At 41.3% G+C, this 14,998-nt stretch overlaps 1 protein-coding gene across 9 annotated transcripts in view; it reads left to right on the top strand.

Moving 5' to 3' along the window:
* The first annotated feature begins 7,661 nt into the window (after positions 1-7,661).
* The window catches only part of tcof1 (Treacher Collins-Franceschetti syndrome 1), a 32,505-nt gene continuing 25,168 nt past the window's right edge, over positions 7,662-14,998 (top strand). For 7 of the 9 annotated variants that reach the window (XM_031898720.1, XM_031898721.1, XM_031898722.1 and 4 more), the window contains exons 1-7: positions 7,663-7,922; positions 11,477-11,529; positions 12,002-12,209; positions 12,448-12,619; positions 12,914-12,987; positions 13,286-13,474; positions 14,240-14,410. In XM_031898720.1, the coding sequence (XP_031754580.1) occupies positions 7,821-7,922; positions 11,477-11,529; positions 12,002-12,209; positions 12,448-12,619; positions 12,914-12,987; positions 13,286-13,474; positions 14,240-14,410 (969 nt within the window). In that variant the 5' untranslated portion in view covers positions 7,663-7,820. Of the gene's footprint in view, positions 7,923-11,476; positions 11,530-12,001; positions 12,210-12,447; positions 12,620-12,913; positions 12,988-13,285; positions 13,475-14,239; positions 14,411-14,998 lie in introns of all 9 variants that reach the window. The other 2 variants (XM_031898723.1, XM_031898718.1) reach the window with 2 other exon arrangements.

Genomic DNA, 14,998 nt, shown 5'->3' with positions numbered 1-14,998 from the left:
ACAAATAAAATATGTGCTTTTTCTGAAATCCGTGAGGCTTGTTTATAGGTTGTATAAGTGTTGATCAACTGCAGCAGTTCTCCATGGAAAATATTTATGAAAATGTAAAAAAGAAAAAAAGAAAAACAAATGTTTTATATTCCAGTTCTCAGTTTACTTTGATACCTTTCCAATCAGATGGGCTGCAATAAAGAGCCTGCTAGCTATGGTAAGTAAGGATCCCAGTTTCAGATATAGGGTTTGCTTTAGTATTAGGAGGCAGTGTTATTGTGTGCAAAAAGAGGTCTTATCTGTTTACATTTAACATATTAACTAATTTAGACAGTACAAAGCTGCTGAAATTTAATTTAAAGGTAAACAACCTCTGTCAGGCCGAGGAATAGGTGTCAAGCCGAAGGACAGGTCGTAGCGAGCAAGCCCACAAGCGTCTCACACTAACCGGAGGCTTGCCTGAGGATGGGAACAGGAAGCACAGAAGTGGAGAGAGGCCGGAGAGCCCAAACGAAGTAACAACAGGATCAAGCAAGAGAATGGTCAATGGGTGATCAGCCCCACCCTCTTTGTTAGGGTTTAGCCACTGACAAAGTTTACTGAGGTCCATGGAGATTTCCTTAGTGATAACAAGCAGTATGCCAGCCCCCATTATTAGGTATAAACACATATATGTAGAGGAGGAAAGCTCTATGGCTTAACAGTAAGCTATATCATGACAGTACATTTTGCCTTTTTTGTTGTAGATTCTCTAGTGTCCCCAAAGAAAAGAGAATAAATGCTTATAGAGTCATGCTTTGAGCTGCATTGCTCCCATTAGTTGGTAGCTGTTGAATGAAGGTAGGCTCTGTATAATGAGAAATGGGTATGGGCATGTGGTCCTCTAGTCTATCACATAAGATTTTGGCATGATATGAAGCTACTAACAGTGTTAACAAAATGGTGCCTGCCTGCTTGCGGTGATTGTATAATTCCAAGACTAAAGGAAACAAGATTTATGTTATTTATACAGTGTAAATAAAGTTTATTTTGCTTAACTAACATAACTTGGAGTTATATCTTAGGGTGGCAGGTCCCCTTTAAGGGCTCTTTGCACATAAGTAACCTTTTTTTTCTTTTGTTACTGGGCTTTAGGTTGGGGGCTGGGCAGTGACATCACTTGGGTGCGGAGAAATAGGTGGGCTAGGGGGCTAGGCAGAGGAATGGGTAGGAGTGGGAATATGGCGCGGGGCAGAAGCTGACCTCTATATAAAAGCAAGTGATCTGCTGCAGAGAGAGTTAGGAAAGGGCAGGGTTATAGGTTGGGTTGCCGCCATTACAAATTTACCGGCAGCTATATTGCTATATTTTCAGTAAATTTGTAATACCGGCCCTAGCTGGCAATTTGCTGTACATGCCAGTCAAATACTAGTTGGGTGGCAACCCTACCTGTGGTGGCATTTTTATGATTAATGCCACAAGTGAACACATGGATTAACAGAGCCCATTTCTTTCTAAAGTGTGCCACATGGAACTGCTGAATATACTGTATAGGTTGGACTTTCCACCTGTATTCGCTGGTTTCATTTGGTTCAGTGAGTACAGACTCTACTGAGAAGTATGGGCTCTATTAACTGCATTCCCTTGCAAAGGAACGTGTAGAAAAAACCCCCACATGGTAACACATGAGCGAATGCGTGTAAGATCCATAAATGTTGAAAATGTAAATAGAAAATGTATATATTTCTACTTTATGATAATAAACCTTAGCAAAGCAGATGAAGTAATTCCACAGCAATTTTAGAATATGTAATTCTGTCTCTATTAAACATACCTCCCAACTGTCCCGCTTTCCGCGGGACAGTCCCGGTTTTTAGAGCGCATCCCGCTGTCCCGGATAGTTCCATGAATGTCCCGCATTTCCGTAATAAATTACGGAAATGCGGAACATTCATTGACTTACCCGGGACAGCGCGATGCGTTGGCGCTCCTTCTTCCCCAGTGGCTCCTCGGTGTATGCGGCTCCTTCTGCGGCGGTCCCAGGCCCTTTTATAAGGTTGCGCCCTTACGCACGGGGGGACGTCATTACGCACAGGCGCAACCTTATAAAAGGGCCTGGGACCGCCGGAGAAGGAGCCGCATACACTGAGGAGCCGCTGGGGACGAAGAAGCTGTGTATGGGGGGGGCTGTCTCTATTGGGTCTCTATTGGGGGCACTGTGTATGGGGGGGTACTGTCTCTATTGGGGGAACTGTGTATGGGGGGGTACTGTCTCTATTGGGGGCACTGTGTATTACACAGTGCCCCCATGTATGGGGGGGGGGCTGTCTCTATTGGGGGCACTATATATGGGGGGGTACTGTCTCTATTGGGGGCACTGTGTATGGGGGGTACTGTCTCTATTGGGGGCACTGTGTATGGGGGGTAGTGTCTCTATTGGGGGCACTATGTATGGGGGGTACTGTCTCTATTGGGGGCACTGTGTATGGGGGGGTACTGTCTCTATTGGGGGCACTGTGTATGGGGGGTACTGTCTCTATTGGGGGCACTGTGTATGGGGGGGTACTGTCTCTATTGGGGCACTGTGTATGGGGGGCTGTCTCTATTGGGGGCACTGTGTATGGGGGGTACTGTCTCTATTGGGGGCACTGTGTATGGGGGGGCTGTCTCTATTGGGGGCACTGTGTATGGGGGGTACTGTCTCTATTGGGGGCACTGTGTATGGGGTGGGACTGTCTCAATTGGGGGCACTGTGTATGGGGGGACTGTCTCAATTGGGGGCACTGTGTATGGGGGGACTGTCTCAATTGGGGCACTGTGTATGGGGGGACTGTCTCAATTGGGGGCACTGTGTATGGGGGGGACTGTCTCAATTGGGGGCACTGTGTATGGGGGGGGACTGTCTCAATTGGGGGCACTGTGTATGGGGGGGGACTGTCTCAATTGGGGGCACTGTGTATGGGGGGGACTGTCTCAATTGGGGGCACTGTGTATGGGGGGCATTGTGTATGGGTGCACTGTGTATGGATATTACTGTCTTTTAGGCTATTGGGAGCACTGTGTATGGGGGGGCAAAACTGGTACATAGTTATAACTCACTTATAACTCACTGCCTTCTCTCTATATTTGTATTTTATATGTAGGAGTTGCTATATTGTTTCCCTTAGGCAGTACAGTATGAGGGTATAGCACATTTGCGCCTGATCCTGCCATTTCTACTATATAAAAGGAGAATTTTTTGAAAAAAAAATGGAATGGGGTGTGGTAATTGGGGCGTGGCCACAAAAGTGGGCGTGGTCAAAAAAAATTGCCGCGCTGCACGCACCGAATCTTTTTGTCCCTCTTTTCATTTTTAAAATGTTGGGAGGTATGCTATTAACTATAGATCCCAGATACCGTGCATTAGCCTGGCACCCCACCCTCCCCCCAAAAAATTGCACTGTGCTTTGCCACACCCTTTAGTAATAAATTACCCAAGGTCAAAAAAATGCATTATAAGCACATTAACTGCTTCCAGACATGGCAGTAAGATTGCTGCAAAAAATTGGACAATAAACTCATTAGCCCCAAATATACCAGGGAGATCACTGCAGAAAATAGATAGACTGAAAGCATTACTAGTGCTCCCATGTTGCTTGCCTGGCTCGGCATCCTGCATAGCTTACACAGCGTAATGTACAGCCATCATTACATATGGGTAACATATCTGAACCTCTGGTGCCCTACACAGTTTAGCTGCTCAGAGTGTTGGACCCTCAGTGGGTGGTTGGGTGAGATTTATGCAAAAATAATCACACAGTACTTGTCAGAAATAATAAAACATTACTATTATTGATAGGAACTCATTATATAGGATGCAGTTGGGCTTTGAAAATACATGCATTGACTCCATTTGTGCCGATTGGAGCCAAATGTGCTAATATACATGCTTTTATTATGCTTTGGGAAACAGTAACCCTTGTGTTCCGTAAAGTTGATCTGCAAATTCATTTCTTCATATATTTATATAAGATGTTTTTTTTTATTGGCATCAATAAAATAAGAATTAGATACAGTCTGTCCTTTGAGATATAAAGTAAATGTAAAATGGAAGGAAAAAAAAAGAAAAAAAAAGAAAGTAGGGTCATGCAAATTAATTAATAACACGATGAATGTCACATAAGATGAATGCAGTATATACTTCAGCACATAGGATACACAGTATTTCCACCGTTTTATTGTAGGACCTAATGGATCTTACATAGAAAGCAGCAACCCAGGTATCCCATGATTCCCTGTTTAAAATACTGTTATGGCACAGCACCTGGTACAGTCATTTTGGGCATGCCTATAGTATCGCCAAAGATGGCCCATGTTGGTGTATATGGAAGTGATAATTGGAAGGAAGTAGTGCAGTAGAATGCAATCTGTCTCCAAAATGTTTGTATTGTGGATCAGGCCCAATGGCAATGGTATATATATTGGCCTTAGTTGTTGAGCATTATAGACACTTACCAGTGTTTGACCAATACATTTTGGATCTTAAATCTGGAGTATAATATGCTCTTTATAAAATTTTAAATGACATCTGAAATCATCTGCAATTAAGAATTGAGAAACTGTGTGCAAGGCAAGTATTTTTTACTTAGCTAGCGTTGGTATTTGGAGGAGCCATTTTCTTATTCTAGTCTTGAACTCTTTATTTAACAAAGGGGATTTTCAGCAATTGGTATAGGAGGGAGACAGAGATTTAGATGGTTTGGGAGCTAAAGAGTCTGTTAATGGTATGCTCCTGGTATTGTGGTGAGAGGTGAGAAAGGTTAATTCTGCTCTCATTTGTGAGTGTTCAAATGTACATGGTTCCCTCACTTGCTAAAAAGCCATTCAACCCCTTCTGAATCTAATGTATCTGCCAGTACGACCGATTCAGGGAAAGAATTTCACAACTTCACAGTTCTCACTGTATATATATATATATATATATACAGTGTCGGACTGGGGGGTGCAGGGCCCACCGCCGGCTGTGTCCCCCGCTGAGCCTCCCTAACTCCCTGGCAGGGTCCCCCACCCGACGTCCTCCCCTGAGCGCACAGAAATGTAACACATCAGGGGAGGAACGGTTGGCTGGGGAAGTTCCGGAAAGAGTCGGGTCTAGGCCACGGGGGCCCATCAGGTTTTTTCCCGGTGTCCCGGCGGCCCAGTTCCGACCCTGTATATATATATAATAAATGCACCCCATTCTTTCTTATGGGACTGTATTAATACAGGCTCATGTAATGCAGCATATTGCATTCAACCTACACTTACATGTACCTAAATTTCTTCCTGCGCTCCCCTGCGGTGGAATGCACAGGGATGCGCAGGAAAAAACGCTCGTCAGTACAAGAACACTACAAAGACATGATTTAGTTGCAAACAGAAACGTCTGTGGCATGAATAAGCCAACTTGTATTTGAGTTCTGGGTGCATCAAAGAAAAAAAATACTCTTAAAATTTTCAGTAAAATTGTCACACTGCCTAGTGATGCCTAAATGGAAGCGTTTGTGTGAGAGTGCCTAATGGCACGCAGTAAATAGAAGCTTTAACATAATGGGCACCTAATTATAGCTAATTGCAGCCACTATAGAATCTCTGAATAAAAGCAGAGTTGGCAATTAGAGCAGCATTATGGAGCCTTGCACTGCCTGGGAATAAATCACCAAGTGTACAATATTTCTTTATTCTCAAATATACTTTCATTTAGTGTATTAAATAACTAACAGATGCACAGATTTATATAATTGGCAGGTACATCATTAGATTTAGGCTGTGTGCTGTATAATATGCACACAGTTCACTTATCCAACACCTTTCCAGGCGTCATCTTATTACTTACAAGTTTTGTATCACCCCAAAATCTTAAGTATGTGCCAGAATGGGGGACCTAATACCATGACTGTGCTACATGCTGAATGGAAAGAAAATGAAAGTAATTGACTGCCCTGCCTCTATTCCTGAGGCAGGGCAGACAATATATGATTGACAGCTCAGATTTTTAAATGCATTCAGAACAGGTACTGAGGTTTTAATAAAGAAAAGAATTTAGGTCTCATGTTGAATTTGCAAAGGACTTTTTTATTCAACTTTTTATGTGTAGGTGATATTGATACATTACACATTGATGTATGTATATGATAACTTGTGTAACCTGGGGCACATTAAAGGAGAAAGAAGGGTTCAATCACTGGGGCTGCCAAATCTTAGACAGGTGAGGGTGATATCCCTACAGTGAGCACCAACCATTTGGGGTTTTGCTGCGCTATCACCATTAATGTGGGTATAGTCTTAAACGCTCTTGTGATAACATGGGTGTGGTTTTAAGTGGGTGTGGTTTTAAAAGGGGGAGTGGTCAAACTGGCTTCCATTATCGGCCGTCTACCGCATTGGCCAGAAAAATTTCGGCCCTCGGTACCACAGAAGTTGGACAGCGCTGCCGTAGACCCATTCGGCAGCTTATCGGCCTGTGTAGGGGCAGGAACGACAGGCATGCCCGACCAAAATCTGGCCTGAAATCGGGCAGATATCGATTGGGCAGGTTTAAAAATTTAATTTGATCGGGGCTGCATCGGCTCGTTGATTTGGTCCCCGAACCAACTGTGCCTATTACCTTCGTTCTAATTCGACTTTTTGCCTCGGGGCCAAACCCATAGGTGGGGGATATCGGGAAAAGATCAGCTCGCTTGGCAACCTCGCCAAGGGAGCGGATCTTAGCATGTATGGCCACCGTAAGACAGCTGGGGAGACTTCTTAGACCTTAAGAGGAAGCAGACCCTGCAGTCTGGACCCCCTGTCCCCCATGCCCCACTGCGACCAAGGGGCCTGCTTCCTTATAGTTACACACATTATTGTAGTTAATAGGCCAGAACTGAATGCAAGAGAACAGAGGATGATGGGAAATGGAGTCACTGTGTACCTAAACTTACATAATGGAATGTTAGAAAACAGAGGAAGATATGAAATTGAGACATATTGTAATTAAACTAACAGAATCAGAGAACAGGGGTTGATGGGAAATGTAGTCATTTTGTAGTTAATAGGCCACGACTGGAAGTCAGAGAACAGAGGATGATGGGAAATTGAGTCATTGTATGCTTGAACTAACAGAATTAGATAGAGAGGAAAGGATGATGGGAAATGTAATTATTTGTAGTTAATAGGCCACAACTGGAAGTCAGAGAACAGGGGATGATGGGAAATTGAGTCATTGTATGCTTGAACTAACAGAAACAGGAAATGTAGTCATTGGTAGTTAATAGGACAGAATCGAATGTCAAAGATTAGAGGATAATGGGAAATGTATTCATCTTGTAGTTAATAGGTCAAAATCAGATATCAAAGAACAGAGGATGGTGGGACATGAAGTGCAGAGTACAAGATGCTGAATACAGAGCTGCTATTACAGTGAGCGGAAAGACACTCGCAAGGCTTTACACAAACGCACACAATGCACTGACGGGCGCTATTCACACAGCGCAAGGGATGGAGTTAGAGAATCCCACAGAGGGACAACTTGCCCATAAGTCTCTCACTATACCCTAACAGTGGTTTATTCCATGAATTGCTTTCAGTGCAAGTCACAAAGTCATTACTCCCGGCAGTGCTCTCTGGGGCAGAATCAATACAAGGCGTTTGCTATCAATAAAGATATAAAATTCAACCAAATAACAAACAGGAAGTGACGCTATTTCCCACATGCTCAGTCCCAAGCAGATGCGGAAGTGCTGCTACAGGAAGCACATGTGGGGAATAGCAGTGATCAAGTTGCAGGGCAGGCACTGGTTTGACTGATCTGCCCGGTCCCAGGCTTGACTGGAAGGGAACAAGCCTGCAACATGAAGGAAGTGGAGGGATCGCTGCTGGCTCTGATTCACCAGCATCTCTTGCAGGCTGGATATAGTAAGGCAGCCAGAGAGCTGCAGATGCAGAGTGGCAAGGTAAGCTTCATGATCACACCTACATAAACTGTGTCACATATAGTCTAATAAATAAGTGCATCTAGCTGGGATACACAGCTTGCAAACTGGGCTCATTTAACAAATATATCATTCTAAGCAACTTTGTTTATTTATTAATTAAAATGATTCAGTCATATTTAAATGTAATTGTTTCAGAAAAAGCCCTATATGTCTTCCTTTGCCCTGCACTGCTGGTTCTTTCTTATAAAACCGTGTAGCAGAAACAGATGATTAATAGGTCTGTCCTGAGCAGAGGAGACCTGTCTTCTGCTACATTATTTCAGGAGTCAGAACTGGGAATACAGAAATGGACAGACAAATACTGTTTTCACTTGCAGTCACAAATTACTTTAAAGCCACTGAACTTTTGAAACTACTGCATATACTTTATATCATTAGACACATTTTGAAGATTATATTCAATTTTTCCAGTTTATTATAAGGCTTTGTAACCTTTGTTTTAAAATCATTATCATTTTACCTATACTGGCTAAAGCAGAAAGGCATCATTTGAGACTATGTATATGTTCCTGTGCTATCTTAAAGAGGTATGTTAGTGTATGCAGATTATTCTCATAGTTTTACATGCTTAAATGGCATTTTCTTACATAGAATACTTCCCATGTCTATGTTATATAAGATGTACCCTACTACTGGCATTGCCACCTCTAATAATGGTCACATATTGAATTCAGTAATTCAGATGCATTCTGCAGACTGAACTAAGTTATGTGCAGCCATGCAGCATGCATCTAAATAAATGGCTAATTAGCCATGCAGTATGTGGATTCAATATGTGGCCAGTATTAAAGGGGTGAGGTGGCACACTAACATGCTCCCCAGACTTTCCAGATAATAGGCACACAGCAAACCTGTTCTGAGATCTTTGCAGCCCCTCAGGTGTGTTTGTCAACATTCCTTTCAACATTTTGTCGGCACTAATTCTGTATGCCTCCTCCGGCGCTGCTTTCATACTTTCACTTTAGCAAAGCTATGCACAGTTTCGGGAAATGAAACTGTGTACAAATGTTACATAGTTAAATTGTTAAGTTGGGTTGAAAAAAAGACCAAAGTTGCAGCTGGAATTGCTGGTTGGTGGATACACCATGCAGAACCAACCACTTCTAGGACTTTTGCGTAATGACAGGAACAGCACTCGCATGCAATTATTCAATTTTATCAAGCCACAAACCCTTCCTTATTACATTATTCTCCCTAAACTTTGTATTTCATCACAAACCGGTGTGTGACATAATACAATTGCCTAATGTGAGTGCAGTTACTTTTGTTGCTCATAACAGCGTTACATGGTGATGTCTAGCTAGAAATCCAGGACCACTAACATTTTGGATAAACAAAGTGCACATGATTTTATACTATAGCCCATTCTGTGTGCACTATAGTGAGTATTCCTTGTGACTATAGAAGTGGCCTTTTTATTGAGGCATTTACATGAATACATAATGTGTGTTCTATAAGCAGCATGTTTCTTGTTCGGCAAAACGGAAATGAGCTGCCAGCACTGCAGTGATCAAAATAGCTATTGCCTTAAAAGTAAATGCTTAAATGCAGTAAAACAAAATAAAATAAATAAGTATAAACAATAGTGCATAATTATAATTTATTTTTTATGTAAGTCTAAAAATACTGCCTTATAAAGCTGATATTAACTACCGTTTAGGGTGCTTTCTCTGACTGTTTTGAAGTTGAATGTTTTGGGGTGCTTGCGAGGACATGATAACTCTGTACAAGTAAATTAGAGGGGATTTTAGGCACATTGGGGATGTTCATTTTACCCATAAAAATGATCAGCACATCAGAGATCCCCCTTTAGATTAGAGGAACGGAACTTCCATTTGAAGCAGCGTAGGTGGTTTTTCACGGTGAGGGCAGTGATGTTGGGGAATGCCCTTCCTAGTGATGTTGTAATGGCAGATTCTGTTAATGCCTATAAAAGGGGTTTGGATGAGTTCTTGAACAAGCATAGTATCCAAGGCTATTGTGGTACTAATATCTACAGTTAGTATTGATGTTGGTATATATAGTTTATGTATGTGAGTGTATAGATAGGTCAGTGTGGGTCTGCATGCGAGTGGATAGATAGGTCAGTGTGGGTCTGTATGTGAGTGGATAGATAGGTCAGTATGGGTCTGTATGTGAGTGTATAGATAGGTCAGTGTGGGTCTGCATGCGAGTGGATAGATAGGTCAGTGTGGGTCTGTATGTGAGTGGATAGATAGGTCAGTATGGGTCTGTGTGTGAGTGGATAGATTGGTCAGTATGGGTCTGTATGTGAGTGGATAGATTGGTCAGTATGGCTTTATGTATGTGAGGGGATAGATTGGTCAGTATGGCTTTATGTATGTGAGGGGATAGATTGGTCAGTATGGCTTTATGTATGTGAGGGGATAGATTGGTCAGTATGGCTTTATGTATGTGAGGGGATAGATTGGTCAGTATGGCTTTATGTATGTGAGGGGATAGATTGGTCAGTATGGCTTTATGTATGTGAGGGGATAGACAGGCCAGTATGGCTTTATGTATGTGAGTGGATAGACAGGCCAGTATGGCTTTATGTATGTGAGTGGATAGATAGGCCAGTATGGCTTTATGTATGTGAGTGGATAGATAGGCCAGTATGGCTTTATGTATGTGAGTGGATAGATAGGCCAGTATGGCTTTATGTATGTGGGTGGATAGATAGGCCAGTATGGCTTTATGTATGTGGGTGGATAGATAGGCCAGTATGGGTCTGTATGTGAGTGGATAGATAGGCCAGTATGGGTCTGTATGTGAGTGTATAGATAGGTCAGTATGGGTCTGTATGTGAGTGGATAGATAGGCCAGTATGGCTTTATGTATGTGAGTGGATAGATAGGCCAGTATTGCTTTATGTATGTGAGTATATAAGTCAGTATGGGTTTGTGGGTGCTGGGTTTACTTGGTAGGGTTGAACTTGATGGACTCTGATTTTTTTTCAACCCAATGTAACTATGTAAGTGTAAATGATAGAATGTGAATACCATTTTTTTACTGCCTTTATTGTCCCTTGGGATAAAAGATGGGTGTATTTACTATTTATAGGTGCAAAAAAGCACCTGCGTCAAAGGTGTAACATTGAATGGAAGAGTCTGCTGGAAAACAGCAAGCACATATTTAAATATCTTTGGTTCTGCCAAAGTATTTTTTTATTATGTGTATCTCATATTCTTTTATGAGATTTATAATAGTGCAACTCTTTTTGAAGCTGCTACAGGTTATACAATTTTAATGCTGCCCCATGCTATTGGCTTTGCCCTGAAGCACTGCAAATGCAGATCTGAAAAGAATACCCAATGCATTATGTTTTACTATATGTTTATAGAAACATAAAATTGATTAAAATTAGTTACATCTAATATATGCATTATTACTACTTACTGGCTCATTCTTTATCGGCTCTTAAATAAATATTTATTAAAAAGATATTCAGCCTGTGACATCAATAGGGTGCTACATAAATTTAAATAACATTGTTGCTTTTTCCCATGCAGAAATTCTCTACCCCGGAAGTGTCGCTCCAAGATATTTACAAAGACTGGATTAAGTAAGTGCATCTATAGGAAGCTGAAATGAAAGTGAAACCTGCAGAACTATACCTACCAGTGTTCAAGCCAGAAACATGCTCAGATGGATGAAAACCAGAAAAGTAGATGTTATCTTATTAAATGGCAGTGTTTATATTACTTGTTCCATTAGAATCAAGTTTCAGAATATTTAATAGATTCTGCAACAGCCCTGTAAAGGTTATAGAGGGATATAACTTGTGTGTAGATAATTAAGCCATGGAAGCAGCATGACTGCTCCCAGTGATTTTTATTGCAGAAGATTTGATTAGTTATTTGTTCTGAATTTGCTGTTGGTACCAAATTAAATAATACTGCGGTCATAGTGAGATCAGAGTCACTCCATCTGTAAAGGGATTGAAAAGTAAATCTGTTGCAGCTGACAAAAGAAGATAACTATTTCTCACTGTGTTAAAACCTTGCATTTACATTTCTTTGTACTTTTATGTCTAGACACCCAGAAAAAGACAAGACAAAGAAAACAGTCCAAGTAAATAATCAGGGGGTGAAGGTACGAGTGCCAGATCCAGAGAGCAGCACGGAGAGTTCTGAGGATGAATTGGTGTTCTATTCCCCAGCTGGTAGTAGAACTCTCTCAAATGCAACCCCTCAAGTGCAACAGACTAAAGAAAAAAACAATAAAAAGAAACCAACTGCTAAGGTGAGTGCTTCCTCGATTCCACAGGCATGTTTGTGTACACAGGCAAACTTTCAGGCTGGATTGGTTGAGGGGCATGAAGGGGCTGGTGTTTGTCAGGGAAGAGGCAGCAACCTTGAGATAGTTTAAAATAGTGGTAATTATAAGAATAGGGGAACTTGAACCTCAGTAATATTTTCTTCTGAGCCAAATATACTGGCAAATTTAAATTGTTTTCATGATTATATATTTTGTGTCACAGGAGAAGGCAGCCACCACTATTTCAAAGATGTCATCAGGAGTTAATGCCACCAGTGGGCAGAACAAAAAGGCTGTTTCAGCCATACCACAAGCACCAAAGGTCGTGATGGAGAGTAGCAGTTCTTCTGACAGTGAAGAGGATCAGGCACCTCAAAAAGCTGCTCCAGTGAAAAGTGAGAAAAATAGCTGAAAAAAGGCTAATTGTTGCTTTAATTTGGATGAAAGAAATATGTGATCATAATTAAGCAATAAAGGCGCCAGGGAGCTGCTATAGAGAGTGCTTTTTTTTTTTGTCCTTGTGTGGTAAAAGGTAGTTGGCTTGAAGAGAGCTGTTCCCCCATCTTGTAGTTGGCTTTGGAAGGGTTGAATTGTGACTTACTTATGAATAGACTTTTAGACATACTTTATTGTTGTATGCTTTAAAGTTATTGAATTTTGATATTATTTTTTTTGTCTGTTACTCATAGTATCCACAAAGCCAGTGGCTGAGAGCACTGAAAGCTCATCTGGTTCTGAATCGGACATGGAGACTACCGGACAGGTGAGTGATGGGTTTATGGAACAGGTTTTTTTTGGGGGGGGGGGGGGGGTTGAGAGAATAGCGCTAATTGTATGGGATTTAAAGATTAGTATTAAGACGGTATTAAGATTAGTATTAAGACAAATGGATGGACTGCTGAAGTCATGGGCTACATTAGTAGTACCTACTATTGAGGAGATAATTTTATTGTCCTTTCTGTATGAAAAGGGAAACCCAGTGAGACCATTTATCTAAATGTAGAAAGAATATTATTTTGAATAGGATTGTGATTTTCCTTAAAGATGGCTCTCCCCTTAAGAATGTTGTAGGGAAGAAGCTCACAGCAAATAATTTGCCAGCAACACCAGGCTCTGTCAAGAAACCTCTGCCTAATGCAGCACCTAATGGGAAAGTAGCAAGTCAAGCCAAGGCCATTGTTAAACCAGATTTAAAGAACATTTCTGAGAGCAGTGATTCTTCAGACTCAGAAGAAGAGAATGAAAGTCAGGTGAGACTATAGCACACTGTAGATGTCATTGTAGGATATTACAGCGCTAACACTAGGAAAAGCACTTGCTCCATGAAATGACTTTTCTTGGCATATAGCAATCAGTGCAGTGTGAAACCCCCTTCAACTCTTTCAATCCCACCTCCTGCTTTATAATAAGAGAGGGCACACCAGGAAATACACAGAATTGGAGCTATGTGTGTTAGTACTGGGGAGAGAGATTGGATTCAGTTTCCAAGGAGAGGGTCCTTGAGGGGGGCCTGGGGCTAATAAAAATTGATGTATGTATACATAACCTTTAAGTATACTGGTATACAAGCAGATTAGGTAGGCATCCATAATAAATCTTCGCTACCACAGGCAAATGCTTTCCCACTGGCAATAATGTAAAAATGCCCAGTGGGAAAATGTGAAGTGCTTAGTTTTTTCGAAGTTGCCCAAAGATTCCATGCAAGGCAACTTCAGGCATCTTCTGAAAAACAAAGCACTGCATACATTTTCCCACTGACAATTTACATGATTGCAGGTAGTAAAGCATTTGCAGGAGATTAGTTGCCCATGGTAGCAAGGATGTATCTAATCGCCTCTTGTGCCAGTACCCTTAATGTCATTGTTTGACCCTCTATACTTGTTATTTCATATCAGTAGTAACAGCACAAGGCAAACTATACACAAAGTACCAAACATGCATTCTCTTCTGTGTAAGCAGTTGTTTTGTTTTTTAATTTATCTTTATTATCATTCCTTTTTTTTTTTTTTTTTTAGACACATACAGTTTTGGCTCATGTTCATGCACCACCAAGGACACCTCTGCTATCTCCTTCCAAAACTGCAAGGGCTGCTGTGCCAGCAAAAGCTGCTGTTGTCACTAAACCAGTAGATATCGATGAGTCGGAGAGCAGTGATTCATCGGACAGTGAAATCATAGTTACCCAGGTATGTGTGAGCACAGAAGAAAGTAGCAAAACCCCAGTGCAAACAACACTTATTTTGTACTAATTTAATTGCAGATTATGAGGTGTTTGTTACTTTGTTTTAATTACTTCATTTCTGTTTTTATGATTTGGCTATAATAAACAGCTAAAAAGTGTAAGGTTTAAAAGCAAACTGAGACGTCACACAGTTTTGGGTTGAATAGGTGGCAAATGAGCTGAGAATGGAACAGGGAGATATTCCTGTGGTACTAAGATCTTTTACATTGCATTTTAGCATTATATAAATAAGTATCCTTGCTATGTCAGTTGTATTTTGTGTTATTGCCCCTAATGTTCTGTAAAATGTTTTCTAGTGACTCATCTTATTAGTAATGGATAAGCGTGTAGTTCCGTTGGAGAACAGTAGTGGATAAAACGCCACACTGTTCGTTTAATATGGCTCTTTTCATTCAGCACTATCAGAAGTATATGGCGGACGGGGGTTACTGTTATCCTCCAAAAGGCAGCAACAGTCAACACACCCAAGCGACATAGTTCTTATCTGTTTTCATTATATCCGGGTGGCCATCCACATTAGTTATACCCAATT

This window comes from Xenopus tropicalis, chromosome 3 (genome assembly GCF_000004195.4).
Source record: "Xenopus tropicalis strain Nigerian chromosome 3, UCB_Xtro_10.0, whole genome shotgun sequence".
Taxonomy (NCBI): domain Eukaryota; kingdom Metazoa; phylum Chordata; class Amphibia; order Anura; family Pipidae; genus Xenopus; species Xenopus tropicalis.
Note: the sequence above shows the minus strand (reverse complement) of the source record. Positions and strands in the feature narration are given on the sequence as shown.